General features: G+C 38.8%; 1 protein-coding gene across 3 annotated transcripts in view; it reads right to left on the reverse strand.

Annotated features, from left to right (window-relative positions):
- Nucleotides 1-6388: 6388 nt before the first annotated feature.
- Nucleotides 6389-17917, reverse strand: part of PNPLA8 (patatin like domain 8, phospholipase A2) — a 29533-nt gene continuing 18004 nt past the window's right edge. For all 3 annotated transcript variants that reach the window (XM_083463495.1, XM_083463494.1, XM_083463493.1), the window contains exons 9-10: nucleotides 9872-10067; nucleotides 6389-7775 (exon numbers count right to left, since the gene is read on the reverse strand). In XM_083463495.1, coding sequence (XP_083319621.1) covers nucleotides 7501-7775; nucleotides 9872-10067 — 471 coding nt within the window. In that variant the 3' untranslated portion in view covers nucleotides 6389-7500. The remainder of the gene's footprint in view (nucleotides 7776-9871; nucleotides 10068-17917) is intronic.

Consider the following 17917-nt stretch of genomic DNA (forward strand, 5'->3'; position numbering starts at 1 on the left):
ACTTGTCTAAGGGGAAAAAAGCACTACAGTGTCGTCTTTTAGAAAATACACAAAGATAGTACTGTGCTATCTAGAATAGGGCACTTGAGAATAGTTACCACCAAATGTAAAGCTTTAGTGCAAAGCTGTTAATTAAGCCAAATCCAAACCAGAAAAGGAGTTAAAAGCAAGGCAGTACAACCCTGGAACAGAAGTTTGGGGGGGATCTCTGCCATTCCCAAGTATGACACAAAAGGTTCTTGCTTCCTTAGATACAGCACGTTATTTTCCATGCCAGCATTACAAATTCCTACATAACCAGCTTCAATAAAGCTCAACAGAAAAAACAGAAAACCAGGATTTTATTAATGAATTGTAGGAGCAAAATGCAGAATCAGAACTAGGCATTAATGTTTGCACCCACTCCTCAACACTCTAACCCCTCTCTGAAGTAACTGGAGTGTTTTGATGTTTGTATGTGGGAGAAGAGATGATTGGGTTCCAAGCTGGACAACCTTGGAAAGCACTACCTCAGCCTGAGAACAGAGCAAGGCTTAAGAAGTTTGTTAAAAGCTGAAATTGCTATATAAAAAAGCTGAAATTGTTATATGAAAACAATATCGTTATTTCTCAGAGAAAACACACAGTGCAAACTATAGAATGCCTACTCAAGATAGAGCAGCATAGAGTTCAATGGGTCTTACCCCTAACTGAAGTGGGTATAGGATTTCAGCCATATTTTATTTAATGGAACTTAAATTACACCTTTCATAATGTATGTCCCAGGTCAATTTGCAAATGATGTTTTAAACAAAATAATAAATTTAGAACAAACCTATTAAAAAGCAACCTATGGTATATTATAGGGGAGGGGGTGTAACCAAGTCACTGAATTCAATGGACTTAAATCCAAATTTTGATAAGTGTACTCTCCGTATACTATAGTTGGATTATACTCCATACAATTAAAATAGCAATCAAAGTTGCAAAGTAAAAAGTAAAGTCATTTACCAACATTATTTTTAAGTACAAACTGTTAAAATACCTCAGAAAATAAGAATGCCTTAACCTGATCCTTAAGAGACAGCCAAGTTGGTGATAGGTAAAGGAGGGGTTATTTTACCAAGGTTTTGCCAGGATTCCCCCCCCCCCAGTGAAATACTAAGAACAGACGACTCAGGCGGTGTGGTGAAAAAAAGAGGACCTCTAAATTTAGACAGGAAACACAGCATGCTTTTAAATCTGTAGACTATAATTGTAAGTCTACAATTTTTACCAGCTGTCCTTAATAGAGAGCCTCCATCAAGACTAACTGGGCAAATTTTAGCACTACTAAAGCCATGGTCTTTATGGAAACAAAATAAGATGGTGACTGAATAATACACTGGTATGGTAGTCAGTTGCCTGCAGCATTCAGGCTACTAGCAAATCCAATGTAGATTGTGAAATAGAGGCTAAAGATATGATTAATCTAAAACACATACATCTATCTCCTGGATGCCCAGCTGAGTTGATCCAGAGGAAACTCTGAAAATATAATGGTGAACCCTTCTCCATGAGAACAGCTGGCTTACAGGCACAAGGTTAAACCTTGCAACACAGAAAGAGCTGCATGAAGCTACCATTTGATTCAAGTTAAATGATGGTATTTAACCTTTCCTCCTTTTAGCACTACACAATTAGGTTTGCAGCATTGGAACATAAGAGCACCACTAATGATTTTCTAATTGCTATGTTACATAGCACTCTAATTTTTGCATGGTGATGTGCTGGGTTCTTGAAATGCGAAACAGGAAGACTTAAATTCCTCCCCAAAGCCCTGCAAGTTATTTGGTGTTTACAGAGAAAAAACAACTTATGAGCAGTAACTGCAGTTGCAAGATTTTAGATGAAGGCTTAAGAGCTCTAGTCAAAGATGAGACCATCTCTTATATTTCTTCTTCTCCATACCACGGAGAACATTCCTTAAAAATTAATACGTATGACACTAACAACTTTAGAACCTGCACTGAATTTATCTTTCCGTTCTTTCCAAATTACTTACAAGCAAAATGGAACATTTTCCCCTCTTAAGTAGACAGGCATAAGTGTGATTTATCACACTTGGATCCCACCTTTTGTTCCAGGAGCTGTATGTCCCACCCCACCCCACCTCCAATTTTATCTTCATAAAACTATGATGGATCAGTCACCATCACAGTTTAATTTGGGTTTACCCAGCAAACTTCATGGCCAAGAAAAAAAATGGTTGTTCACTAGGTATCTTGTTCAACAGGATCAGCCTGGAAGCAGTGGCCACTCAGTCCGCCTGACCCTGCCACAATGCCATTTTGATCCTTCCAGAATGTAATGTTGTATATAAAGCAAGAACAGTGGAACAATTTGCACAACTGTGGAACAATTTGCACAACTGCCTGAGGGAGAGATCTCCATCAAGCTGACAAGTCTATCACTCTATGCGTATCTTCAGGTTGCCCAACAGAGAAACTAAATCCTAATTAGCATTAGACAAAGTATACATTACCTTTAGGGCTAGGCATCCCAATATTTTCTTTTGTGAAAACTCTGTTCTGTGAACAACCTCAAACAGACCACAACTGTTAGCCTTTGCATTTCAGTTCACTGCTATGCACAATGCATACAGACTTGAGAGAATAAAACTTATAGAATTAAGCTGTCACAGCAATGCAGAGTAGAATGGAAAAGTCTCAAAAGGATTCATGACTAATAGCATCAAAAACAAATGTAGCATCTTTTTAAGAAAGGACAGAAACAGAAACAGTGTCAGACTAAACTGACATGTTTCAGTGCCAAATAATGCTTTCACAAAGTAACCATATTCAGTTTGTTATCACACACATAGACTGGTATATATATACGCACAGGAAACACAACTTATAAATCCCTAAATCAGTGTCCATCTTTAACAGGAGGCAGTAATTAGTGACAACTCTTACCTGATCCATTTGCCATTAAATACTTTAATCTTGTACAGATGGTTGCCAAAGGTACCTAGTCACTGAGCGTCAATTTTTGAAAAGGTTTTTTTTTAATGCATTTGTTTCACATTTATAACCTAATCCCCCACCCACCACCGTGTCCAAATTTAAGCATGCAAAGGAATACTAATTATTACAAATGCCTGTGCAAGTGCCTGGTGTATTGAGGGAATAGGATATAGGAATGGTTCATCAGACTGTCTTCCACAGCTAATGAAATAATTAAGGAATATATTCAGGCAGAGATGACCTAGCTAAATTTACGACAGCCAACCACTATATCCTTATCGCAGGACTTTGGAGATCAAACAAGCTCTCTTACAAGTGCCTGATGGGGTAATTGGAAAGGTTAATTGTATAAGTCCAAGTGCAGCATTTAATCAGACTCTGAACAAAAACTGACTGGGTAAGCAGCCAATTCATTTGAGATAAGAAAACTTAAGACACCCTATTCCCTTCAGATAAGGCAGCACCAATTTGTTATCCCTGGCCTAAAACAGAGAGAGGAGCACCACGTTTAGTAGTCAAATGCAAAGTTATGCCACACAACCTACTTTTACAAAATCTTCAGATACTTCTTGAACGTAAATACACACTAACCTACATACGATATGAAAAAAAGGCTCAACATTCTTCAGTTAGAATAAAGAATCTCAAATGGCATTTTACTCATACCCTGTGGAATATTCCGGCACAGGATTACAATTAAAAACAGTTTTAAAGGAATTGTAGAAAGCACACACTGTATCTTATCTGCATTCAACAATAAATTCTTTCATCAATATTTCAGACGGAGCCTATGATTAAAAAATGATTTGTTTATCTTTGGGAACTGAATTTGCCAAGTTTATGAAGGGAAGGCAAAATATTTTATTGCCGTATCTTAGAAAAAATGCAAAAAAGCCATGAAGGCTTGATGTGTGGAGCATACTCAAATTTTGTTTAGTCGTTTAGTTGTGTCCGACTCTTCGTGACCCCACGGACCAGAGCACACCAGGCACTTCTTTCTTCCACTGCCTCCCGCAGTTTGGTCAAAATACTAAAATTAGTGCATACTTAAATTAGTGTACATTGTCATTTCTAGCTGACAATGCGGCTTTAAGGAGTTTTCAGAGACACCCTTGCTTCTTCATTGCCATCGATCTGATTTGAATTAATTTTATAATGAAATGATTTTAGAATGTTATATTATTTTATTGTTGTTACCCGCCCTGAGCCCGGCTTCGGCTGGGGAGGGTGGGATATAAATAAATTATTATTATTATTATTATTATTATTATTATTATTCATTCACAACTGGGTGCACAGAACAAGTTTTTAATGATAATTTTTAGAAACATTTATAGCAGACACAGCTAAAATATGCCAAGTCATTTCAGGTGCATCATTTCAATTTGAGAAAATGGTTCCTTTCCTACAGAACAGTTCTTCCCCATTTTTCATTCCCATTCCCTCATGAGAGCATCAAGCCGTGAGCTGCCAAATTCCAAAGAGCAGCAATGGTTTGGGGAAACATTCACATTCTGGATATATAAAAAACAACAAGAAGAATGGGAGTATTTATGAGATAACCAGTGTAGTGTAGTGATTGTCGTGTTGGACTAGGCGCCTGGAGACCAGCATTCAAATCCCCACTTAACCATGAAACTCACTGGGTGACCTTGGGCAAGTCATCGTGTTTCAGTCAAACCTACCTCACAGAGTTGTTGTGGGGATGAAATGAGGAGGGGGAAAACTATGTATGCCACCTTAAGTTCTTTGGAGGAAAAGTTGGGATATAAATGCAATAAATATTTACACAGAAGTAAAAAATAGAATAAAAATTGGCATGCACAGTGGTCTAGCTGAGTTATAGTCCTGTCCGTAAAGCTTGCCCCTTCTGGGATTCTAAGCATAATATATATCAAGAAACAAAGAGTTCTATCCAAGCCATACTCCAAGTAGATATTATGAAATCAATAGACACAGCTTTTGAATTATGGTGTTGGAGGAGGCTCTTGAGAGTCCCATGGACTGCAAGAAGATCAAACCTCTCCATTCTGAAGGAAATCAGCCCTGAGTGCTCACTGGAAGGACAGATCCTGATGCTGAGGCTCCAATACTTTGGCCACCTCATGAGAAGAGAAGACTCCCTGGAAAAGAGCCTGATGTTGGGAAAGATGGATGGCACAAGGAGAAGGGGATGACAGAGGACGAGATGGCTGGACAGTGTTCTCGAAGCTACCAGCATGAGTTTGACCAAACTGCGGGAGGCAGTGGAAGACAGGAGTGCCTGGCGTGCTCTGGTCCAGGGGGTCACGAAGAGTTGGACACGACTAAACAACAACAACAGACACAGCATACTCTGAATAGGACTTTGTTGAATACAACTCAGTGACACACTTAAGAACAGCCCTGTTGATCAGGCCAAAGGTCTATCTAGTCTAGCATTCTGTTCTCACAGTGGCCAACCAGATGCCCATGGGAAGCCTACAGAAGCAGGACTTGAGTGCAACAGCATTCTGCCACTTGTGATTCTTAGAAGCTGGTACAGTATTCCGAGACATGCTGCCTACGATAGTGGAGGTGGAGCATAGCCTCTTTTTTCTCAATGAATCTGTCTAATCCTTTTTCAAGAAGCCATCCAAGTTGGTGGCCTTATAGCCAATTAAAATAAGAACCACCCTGCTGGATAAACCAAAAAGTTCATTGAGCTGAGAAGGGGACAAGCAGGAATTGAAGGCAAGATTTCTCTCCCAGGGTTACTCCCCAGGCAACTGGTCTACGGAGGTAGAATGTTTCTGAACCTGGAAATTGTATACAGGCAGGAACCATTTTAGGCACGTCTGATTGATGCACAGGTCCTTTTGGAGCTGGAAGGCAGTGGGTCAGGGGCAGACTAGAATGGGGCACACTTATATGCACTTGGCCAACACACAGGGGCTAGGAATGGAACCCCCATGCGTAATGTTCGCTGCCTGTATAGCCATCATAACCAACGGCTATGGTCTTTTTAATCCAGTACTAACAAGCTAACTGACAGCAGCGGTCCATTATTTTTCCAACTAGGTATTTCTGATCTTAACAAAGTGCTTAACCATAGATGTCATTGCTTAAGCCAAATACTTTACATATTGCCAAGTCTGTGTCTGACTACCAAGATCTCACGAACAAGCCTTCTAGGAAGGAGATTTTCATGGGCGGCATGCAAGGCATTCATGGGGTTTATGAATAAACACAACCCGAGAGTGTTTGAAATCCCCCATTGCCACTTTAGCATATCAGAATGAACCATGATTAGCACAGATGAGTCTTTTTTAGAGTTATCTTCAACACTGGTACTGAAGTCATGTTGACTGCTAACTGGAGTATACAAAGTTACACAAGGTTAAAACTCAAGTCTTTGAGCAATTCAGGCACAGAACATGAGGCACATGAGTAAACCTGTTTATTTTATTTTTACCAGTAACTAGACTAGGCTTAGTATACATATCACTAAATAAATCATACAGTACTATGAACATATAAGAAATCATGTTACAAATTTCAAGACATGAGTTTGTGTTGTTTTTAGACAGGGAATTACTCTGGAATAGAACCTTTGAACTTAAAAATTCTGAAAAATATAGGTAGGTTGCTACTGTAGACCTTACCGTAATCAGCCAAATACTGATAATGTAAACTGGATAAAATATTGAGACCCAATGCACAATATACAAAGCATTTTAACATTATTTTAAAATACAAAAAAATTGTTGACATGCACAGACTTTGTGATAAGGCAATTAAATTGCCATTAAATAGACGGGATGGCATTTAGTGGCAGTGCCAAGAACCTGTAGAATACTGCAGGTTTATAATACATTGCAATCCAATCTGATATCAGAGTAGTTTTATTTATTCTGGCGTAAGTGCTTTGTAGAGCAGGCTGCCCAGTTGGTTTGTTTCCTCTTACATCAAAAACATTTTTAGTTTTTAGTTTAGGTAAACCACATTTTGTTTTTGTCAACATGATTTTGGTCTGCATTTCCAACACATAACAAAATTTGTGTCCCATAATTGTCACAAATTTAGGCAGACCCTAACGAATGTCAGATAAAAAAAACCAAGCCATACCAGAATTGTACTTCTGAGGAAGTTTAGGAACAGATATCCAATAAAATCTTCACTTCAAGAACTGAAAAAACCCAGACATGAATCCCTAGATTCCACTGCATAAGTAGAATGCACCTCCACCAATGCAAAAAGGTGTGCAAAGGTCATCATTACCCTCATCTGAATCCTGCAGAAATCTACCTTCAATCTAGCCCAGGGCTCTAGATTGGGGGAACAGGAGGGGAAAGAATAAGAGATTGTGTCAACTTCCCTGTCTGCTTTAAGTGCCATTGGTGTGTCACTGCTGACTAAAGTACTTTCCCCCAGCCTATCATGTTCATTATAATCACGAGTAATTACATAATGACTAATAAATGTTGATCCCTTTTAGCACAGAATGGATTTCTGAAACAAGGTCCACACCTGAGACTTTACAAACTTTACATATTCACAATTTGGAAATAATTGGAAGCCCTTCGTACATGTCAGATTTTAATCTTATCCAGTCGTTAAATTTCTGCAAAGTTGTTTTCTCCTGGGCTAATATTTTAGCAGCTTTTTTCAGTTTTTCTTCATTTCTTTCTAAATACCGGATGCCATCAGTCCTCAACTGATTCAGCTTTTCTTTGCGATTTTCATCCAGAGCTATATCTTCATTCATCATAGGATTAAATCTGAAGTAGGTGTCTGGAGGCAGAAGGGCATCCAGCATAGTGTGGACTTCTAGTGTTAAAACCAACACAAGAAAAACAAAACATTAGTTTGGGAAGTTTGGGAAGACACATGCAAACTTTACTTAAGAATGAGGAAATTTAAAGAGGTATCTACTTACCATTGTCTTACTTATCAATGATGGCAACCTTACTTTAAAAATATTTATTTGAAAGTAAAACAGTTGTTTTAAAATAAAGTACAGTCTAAGGGAAGCATGCTTCAGCCTGGAATGTAGTACTCAAATAAACTTGGTCAGTAAGTACGTGTACCTGTGGCACTCAATAGCCCATGGTGCTCATTTGTCACTGAAATTTATACACATAAATGTGATATAGATGCATACCCAATTATTTCTGTTTAGAACATTTTTACATGCAGCTCTACATTCTAGGAAGCCAGGTAGCATGAGGCCATATCCGCACAATGAACCAAACATTACCTGGCCCACTGCATCCCCACATTTGTATCACCTTATTTCTGTGATTTTAAGATGTTTTAATGATGTAACTGCCCTGGGACATTAGGGTAAAGGGTAGAATGAGGAATAATAATAATAATAATAATAATAATAATAATAATGTATTTTTAAGCAGCCAACTCACAGGAAATAATGTATCTTCACCTTTTGACTTTTCTGTTTCGAAGTGAATATTGCATGGTGACATTACTGGCTATGGCTATGTATGTAACTAACCAATCACTACAACCCCAGAAGCAGAAAATCACATAATGCCTAGCCCACCATTTGACTAGAAAATCAGAACTCCTTTCATTGTATTCTGACTCCCGTAAATGGGGAAAAAGAGGCTCAGCTGTTACACAATAAATTTTAAAGCCAGGCGATTGTCAACAGTCAGGCACTTCTCTGGCCACAGGAATACAATTTTGGGATTTGGGACACCTTCTGAGTAGCCAAATCCTTGCTGAAATGCTACACCTGGCCCTTTAAGTAATAATAGTAGTAATCATCATCATCATCATCAACAGATCTAGAGCAACAGGACTGTGAGACACAGTTCTCTTCCCCGGCTCTTCTATGGTCTATGCTAGCCTTTCCCAATATGGTGCCTTCCTTGTGTTGCTAGGTTACAGCTCCCATCAGTCCCAGCCAGCATGGAAGGGGATGCGAGTTGTGGTCCAAAACATATGGACGCCACCAAGATGGCCTTTCTCATAAAATATCTTATATGGATTTCACACTAAAAACAATTATACAACTTCACTTTTAAAAGTCACCTGTTTTAAATTAGTGCCTCTCTTCACAGCAACACAACACGACTATGCAATTTATCTTCTGGTGGTATTCTGTATCAATCCCAGAAGGTTTTCAGTTTTAAAAGAGGCAATGTGTTGCTGGTTCAAGTCAAACAAGTCCTTTAAAATAATTTAGATGAATGTGCAGAATGGAGGGAGATAGTGCTTTTCCACCAATATCAAAATAGGAGATTTAGATTTATGTTGCTACTTAACCACTACTCCCAGCATGCTCAAACCTATACCAGTCCTTGCCACGATTATTTTAATGCTCATTCTGGCATCCCTCCTGAATTTAAGGCAAGCAACACCTCCATCAGCACTATGGCCCATTTTTAGATATGATGTATTCATCAATCAAAGAGAGCTTAATAACAGCATAATCAAGGTACAGTCTCAAGCAGTTAATTTAAATGCATATTTGGCATGCTTTATCATCAGCTGCCAGCACAATCCTTATTCACCAAATATCCAGTGCAATATATTAGTCTGACAAAAAGGCTGAACCTTAAATGTATCAAACACACAGACTCATACACAGACTGATTTAACACAATGCATTCTAATTCTCTTTTTATGCTGGCTTTGTATATGAACTAAACCCCAAATCCTCACATGGATGGCGGGAGATAGGGATTAACAAAATAATCTCAATTTGAACAAAGATTATGAAACATGCCCTTGATGGAAACAGAATGTCCTTTGATGTTTTGACTAGTGGTAAATCATTTTAAAAAATATCCATGTATGCTATGCTATTCCTAGTCATGAAAACCTGCATTTTAACTCTCCAAAAAGCTACGAAAAGGCAAAATACGAAAACAAAACAACCTTAGCCAGTAGGTACCAACCTTCAGTATCAGTGGCACTGCTGATGACATTAGTCAATTTAGCTTTCAGACTTGTATAGGTGACGTTAGGTTTCCCTTCATTTTCATATCGACCTGTTCCCAGGGATATTACACACTGCAGTGGAACATTTGGCCAAAGACACTTGCATTCGTGCACTGCTAAAGCTGTAGGATTATTTAAAAGCAGGCCTCCATCCTGTGAATAATAAAAAAGGAACAAAAGCAAGGGGTTTGAGCCATTCATAACTATAGGTGTATCATTAAAATATTACAAGATTCAAATAAAAAGTCCCAGTGTTCTGTTTTTATTCGCTTTCTGCCAATACTGAAGCAAGGAAGCTACTTAAAATATACTGCTGCTGTACATGCTCAATTTAATTAGTAATGCTACTCTATGGATTCTATGTGACTAGTAAATTTTGTTTCTAAACATGTACGGTATCAATAGCTTTAGGTAATTTAAACTAAGTAAAATATATACATTAATATTAAACAATCATTCCTTTGATGAAAGCCTCAGGCAGACAGAACAGCCATAGCTTTAGATGAGAGCACAAAACTGTTGAACTATGGAGGCTTCAGTCTACTAGTAAAGGGTACTGCTCTGTTCAGGGTACCCGTCACTCCGTTGCCCTAGTTCTTCTTCTGTTTCTTCCCAGCACAATGGCCAGCAATTCTGCGCCTACAAGCATGCTCAGTCCTCACTGGTCTACTCTAAAGCATACGTCCACTGCTTTAAATTTTAATCATAATAAAACAGATATTGAATCAGTTTGTACATCAACTACTGCATGGACACTTCTTTTGCACATAGATTGATTGTAGTTATGTTTACTACAAGCCTAGAATATAAGCCAAATAGCCTTTTCAGACATTTATTTCTACTAGTTCAACAGGACCTATGTTGAGCCTTTCAGAAACCTACAAAAAAAATTGTTTTGCAGGGAGTGCTTGTAGCCTTTTAGCAGCTGGCAACTGAATCATATTTTAGTGGTACAAGACACTGCAAACAAACATTTCCACATAAAATATTAAAGAGTTCTTCGTGCACAAATACATAAATTGTCTGCTGAAACCCTGCTGGAGCTATAGTTGTGCCTCCTATCCTCCAGCAAAAAAGCAAAAATAATAATAATCTTGCATCCTAGTGTGATGGGAGTAGCTTTTCTCCAATAATGGCATTGACATTTTTTGAGGGAGGGGGCAGAACTACCCATACAACCAACTGCAGGTATTGCTGTCTATGAAATGGGCTCTGAAATTTAGATCACTTTCCCCCTTGAGATTGTAATATGCAAAACCAAATTCTGTTTCCAAAGACATGCAAAGACAAGTGTTGTTGGTTTTTCTATGGGACTAAATAATTTTTTTAAACTGTTCTAATTCTAAATTTATCACATCACACCACAAGAATATCCAAATCACATCTACTTAATATATTGTTCAAAATGCAGTCCAATGAATTCTTTATTGAAAACAGAAACTCTTTTTTTTCCACAGCTGCAGTAGATAAAGTAGGATGCAGATCATTGGCCTGTTGAGAAAGTCCTTTGATTAAGCTTTCAATACAATCTACAAAAGCTTTTTGAACTCTTTCTGGACCAATTAGTATATTGTGCCTTCAGCAGAAGTAAGAAGAACAGTAGCCTCTTAGTGCACATTTTAAAATTTTGGCTAAAATCAGATTTCGCCTCAGCACCCATAGTAAACACTGTGTTTGCGCTATGAATAAGTCTACTGAATTCAGTTTAATACCCTGGTTCTTTTAAAGCTGAAGATAGTAAATATTAGCAGTAGCATCCACTTGGGATATGTAACATTTAATTTTAAGCAGATCAGATTCATATAACTCTACATCATATGTGCTACAACAGTCTAAAGGCATGATCCTGCAAAGACCTTTTAAGGCCTACTGATGGCAAAAAGTCACATTCCACCCGACAGTTGTGAAAGGGACAGGAAAGACAGCTAAGGCCTCTCGGTCAGCCTGGCTAGGGCCAACTGCCACTAGGGCTGCCCCTAATGAAACTGACCCCACCAGTGGCCATTCTGTCTGGGTTCCCACAGCACCACCACACGGTACAATGCTACGAGTTTTAAGAAGCATGTAAAACTATCAAATCCTAATGTATTTTCATTATATAGAACACAGGAAAACCTAAATGGACAAAAGCTACAAGGCTTTCATATGAGCTTGTTAAATGGATGTTTCCGTCTGCAAAAGGCAGATAGCCAACTTGTGCTCAAAAGGGCAAACAAGAGTTCACAAAAGCTCAGTTTTGAACATTTAACGTATTGCGGCTTTGCTTATGCTCTAACTGCGGTTTCTATTTGCTTTCGTAAATATAGAACATAACTGAGGATCTGTTTAACCACAGTTTGATCATTTGTTTAATGCTTTGCATTGCTAAAGGTTAAAGCTGAATTTAAAATTTCACACGAGTAGACCAACCACATAATGGCATCTTTAAATCTCATATCCCTAGATACTTTAAAGTGTAAAAAAATTGTTATGATGGATGCCCGTCTCTTTGAACTGAATGATCTAGCAACAGCCATATGAAGTGTATGCACAAGCCTTGGATTTTATTCAACTGCGTGGCAACTGGCCAAAATTGACAAGCACTTCATTCCATTTATTCTCTTTTCACTTCTCATGTTGCCTTTCCTTGCCCTCTATTTTGTCTTCCCTGCTCCCTATTTATTCTTATTCCAACTGCAAGTTTCTCTCTTCACTAGTCCCCAAATATACATGAGCCACCCCTGCCTCTCTTTGTACTCTTGCATTCTTACATTGATCCCTTGCCCCGCTGTTGCCATAAGCACACTGGGAACATTTAAAATGTTTTATGCCACTTTTGGCTGTGAATTAAATTCAAATTTAATGCTTTGACAAAAAAAGAAAAAAAGTATTTGACAGCTATTGCAATCGTCAACACAGAGCTTTGATCTCCAGGCCCTTTCTGGTATAAAAGTATCTGCTTATTTTTAGATTGCGACTTCTAAATGTCAGACTGGCAACTGCCAAAGGAATTTATCTATGCCACTTTTTTATTATTATTTAAGAACTTTTTTTAAGTGTGAAAGAAACAAATTATGGGGCAGAACACTGTCACTTCTAACTTAGCTTTGTTCCTTGCCAGATCAAAGACAAGGTTTTCCTTTCTCTTTCTCTCTTTTTTAAAAAAAGAAGTTCCATGTTACGTGCTTTACTCAAAACATGTACATGGCAGTAAAGAGACAGAAACCTAAAAGTTAAATTCCCCTGAGATCCATGCTTTAAAAACTTGCATTTCTTCCTTTAAGAGATATCCTGATTTCCTTCTCCCTTTCTCACAAAGTGCTGCAGACCTCCCTGCTGTTCATAGTGGGTGATGGGGAGGACATTACTTAATATGCATGATTTTTAGACGTTGCTGGGAATTTTACCAGTTGTCTTCTTTAAGATTTCAGAGCTCATACACTCAAGAAAATAAATTCTATTCTTCCTATTTAGTATTTTACCGCCTAGTCTAGGACAACTGGTGGCAGGACTTTTTAGAAAGTTCTGTTGGTACTGGAATATTTGGTACTGTAACAAGTGGCATCAGGACACCTTTGGCAACAAAAACCAGGGCAAAATACATCCATCCTAAACTCAACAGGAGACTACTAATTAAGACTTTAAAATCTTGTTACTCATTTTCAACAGCACTGTACATGTAAAGCCTATTGTGCATTTTCTTTTTCAATAAAAAGCCAGAATTTCAAGTTACACTGTACCAGGCACTTTCTTCCTTTTCCTAAAACACAGGTTTTTTTACTTTGACACAGTGAAGTTATGTGAACTGAGTCCCATGGCACTGAAAGATGTGATTTAGCAAAGCCAATTCCAATACTTGGAGTTTGCTAGCTCCATAGCAACCATTTCACCTCAATGCCTGCGCAGACATGCTTTGCATTTCGAGTTCATTTTCACAGACTTGCTCTGTTTACCTTCATTGTGCTTGTGAAAAAGAAAACTCCAAACTAGCCAAGGGAATATTCACTTACAGAATTGTTCTATTTAAAAATTAAATTCAGCATCGAAATATGAATATTGGACTTCTGCTATACGCAGAAGGCGTTTTGAAAATTGCTGTCTTCTGAGAATTTTAGCACTTTCTTTTGTCTGATAAATATAGGATAGAACAGTCAAGGTAAAGTATGATAACAAAAGCATTAATGGAATGACATTCTTGATTACATGAGCATCTTTCAATCATTCCACTGAATTGTGGATTTTTATTTATATAAACAAATTAAGACTGATCTTTAACATTTATTGGTATGCCTTGGACTCCCATAAAAGCTGTGTGTTCAATAAACACTCATTTAGCACAAGAGATGTGCTTTTGTATCACTTAAGACTTACAACCATTTCTATAGTATTTAAAATGGGAATTAATACTTGAACAACAGCAGAAAAATGACACCACCACAATACTAAACAGAAAAGAGCATAACAGGGAAAAGAAAGGACATTAGTTCAGGTTGTCTTTAAAATTGGGCAAAGCCAAAGTCTGTACTTAACTGTCTTAGCTACAGAGTTCTAGTTTCCACTCCCTGTTCATTAGTGTCACCAAATCACAGTTGTGACACCCTGGAGTTCCAAGTTTACACCTCTCTCATTTTTGACGGCAAGCACAATATTGCCTCTAAAAAGATGAGTGAGGAATAAAAAGTATCTCTGGACTACACTGCAAAGAGGTATTAAGGGTACCAAAACCATGTCTGGGTTAGCAGCTGACAATCCCATCCCAATTCCATAGCTGCCCTCAACGCACAAAGTTCTATTCCCTGCCAATTTCCAGTACTGGAATTTAATACCATGGCAGAAAGGCATGGGAGACATTCCTGGGAGAAAGCACTCTTATCATGTTCCAGTATTCATACCCAGCTTAAGTCCTGTTACTAGAAAATGGCCAAGGAGATGAAATCAAGCACCCTTAGCTCCATGCCACAAATAGTAGAAGGTCCCACCCCCCCTCCATGTCTATCAATTTTTAAAATCTTGAGCCCGTGATATGATAGAAATGCTTCTTGTGTTTTGTTAATCTCCAATGATATTTCAAAAATTATCCTACGTATCTGACACAGTGATCCTAAGAGTGAAGCATAGGCATAACAGGAAAGACCTTGCATAAAATCTTAAAATTCTCATGTGGATATAAAGTCTACTGATAAAGGCAAGAGAAAGGAACAAAAACAACATTTGATTGTACATATGTTGGAAACAGGCTCCCGGTTACTGTTATGAAACGAAAGCTTTGAAAACGTTTCATCAAGGGTCACACTCTTCCTTGTCCTATATGCTCGTCCTAATACAATTGTTTTACACATATGGAATTATTTAATCATTCTTAATTTTTGTTATGTATGGAGTCCTTTTTACATATGGAGGTTTATTATTATCTTTTTCTTAACCGTGAAATTGTTTCAAGGTATTTTATGGGAAGCAATTCATAAAAGGACCCAAAGAAATACAAGTTGCGACAAAATTATATTGGGCTTGCTTGCCAAAAGAATTCTTCTTCATGTCAGGAGCCAGTTGCCATTCTGTATGGCAGAGGAACATGTAACACTAATCCAGGGTAGCTAGCATGATGCTTTCCAGATGCAGTTGAACTACAGTCCCATCATCCCTGACCACTGGCTGCAGCTGCTCAGAGTTGCTGGACTCTCCTTTATTGGAGGTGAAGGTTGGATGGTCATCTGCCATGGATGCTTTAGCTGAGATTCCTGCATTGCAGGGGGTTGGACTAGATGGCCCTTGTGGGTGCCTTCCAATTCTATGATTCCATGAAGCCCAACACCTGGAAAACTCTGACAGTATCTATCGAACACCAGTATGAAAATGAGTTTAGTTGTGTCACACGCAGTCAATACAGGAAGTATTCTAAGCAGATGGCAGATTATAAAAGGTGTTACAAAGAGAAAAATACTGGCAGCTGTTGCAGCGACTGTGACAATAAAATTTAAGTACAGCAATCCAGTGTCTTGTACCATGCAGGGAACTCGAGAACAAGAGAAGGGGAGTGGATTGTAAGGTTTTACTACATCCTAAGTGGTCTGATCTCACCCCCTCCCCATTCTTCCAGAGAAATACTTTTTCAAGCACAAGGGGAAATAAATCAGGGCTTTTGGAAAAACAACAACACAGCAGCATATCTATACTATCCTGCTTGCCTGGAAGATAATGCTTCCCAAGATTTGTTCTGAAGCACTGTTCGCTTCTGAGTCACAATAAAAAAACCCCCAAAATACAAAATGTTCCTCGCTGCGGAAGTTAAGTCTTCATGAGTTGGAAGGTAACAGGAACTGTGACCCTTAAATGTAACAGTTGAAAACAGATCTTGAGTAAAGCCTATTCTCTTTGTATCACAAGCCCCTTTTTAAGATCTGAACAGCACAGGGTTTCCCCCCTATGCTTTTAACAGCTGCTTGCAACATTTTGAGAGATGTAGCATTTCCCCCCTTTTATCTACTTGTTTCATATACCACAGAATCCCAGCCCTGCCACAATCCTGAGATCACTGATCATTATTTATACCTCCCGGTGGGTGGTATTTCAGTCTATACTGGCTAATTGCTGTCTGGGTTGTTGAGAAAGTTCACTGGCCACAACAGTTCTATTTATTGACAGGTCGGAAGAAGGAGCAGCATCTGTAACACTCTTTGCATCAATCTGCATGTGCTACGGGAATGCAGATTCTCTTAACTTCTCCTTCTTCATAACCGACTTGAACTATAGACAAACCATCTAAGCCTAGGAGTGCATGCATTAAGTATGTTAAGAAAAATGTATAAAATACGTTAAGTGATGCAATAATGAATAATGATATGCCTTGCATGGTCATTTGTCATGCTGGCTAAGGCTCTTGGGAGTCCAATCACATTTGGATTGCCACAGGTTTCCCAGCCCTGCCATATAGAACTAACCGCAACGTATCCTTAAGGCTTTTCTTCAGAAACCACCGTTTGTAAACATCACTTGATTTTAAACAAAACTGCTACCTACTACAAAAAGCAAACGTGAACAATTTGATAACAGAAACTAGCAGGAAAATAAATTAAGTAGCGACAGAGACAAGTATTAACAACAAATATCTCTTTAAGAGCTTCATCATTCAGAGTGCCTTCAGGTGTCTCTGGAGCAGCCATTGCGTAAAGCTGGCATTGCCACCAAAGAAGTCCTCTTTCAGACAGACTCCTGCTGAGCTTCAGTCAACAAGGGCACTCAGAGAGAGGATCACAGCTACTGAACTGAGAGCATGAGGGAGAATATACAGTGGACGCTCAGGTTGCGAACGTGATCCATGCGGGAGGCACGTTCGCAACCCGCAACACTGCGTCTGCGCATGCGTGGGTTGCAATTCGGCGCTTCTGTGCATGCGCGACCACCGAAACCCGGAAGTAACCCATTCTGGTACTTCCAGGTTTTGGCGCGTCTGTAACCTGAAAAAACGCAACCTGAAGCGTCTGTAACCTGAGGTATGACTGTACAGGGGAAGACAAGAACCTAGGGTCGAAGCAGTTTGAAGGCTTTGCTAGCTAGGAATCAGCACACTGCCCCAAGAAAAATTCCTTTGCTGAACAGACTGCATGCAAATATGGAGAACAAACAGAGCTATTAATTTAATTCTATGCAACAGAGATCTGGGGGAGGCTGCTGCAGGGAAAAGGAAGGAGAAAGTGGTGAAGTGATTTTCGCCAATTCCCCCTTCTTTCTGCAACCCACCGACACCCCAACAGAGCATCTTCTCAGGGGGCAAAGGAGGAATTAACAAAAGTAATTCCTGATCCTTAAGTGGGAGGATAACACAAACAGAAAACCATCAACGGGATCTCTGGGCCAAACCCTCTGTGTCTAGTTCAACTAAAACTTAATCACATTTCAGCTGAATTTAGTCTATGGCTAAGATACCTTTCAGTGTAATCACTATTTATTGTTAACTTGACAATTTAATATTTATCTTTCATATTTATAAACACTTGTCACATCTGTTTGTTTTAGCTTTGCGCTGC

Source organism: Podarcis liolepis, assembly GCF_965112155.1.
Source record: "Podarcis liolepis genome assembly, chromosome: 10".
In the NCBI taxonomy this organism is placed as follows: domain Eukaryota; kingdom Metazoa; phylum Chordata; class Lepidosauria; order Squamata; family Lacertidae; genus Podarcis; species Podarcis liolepis.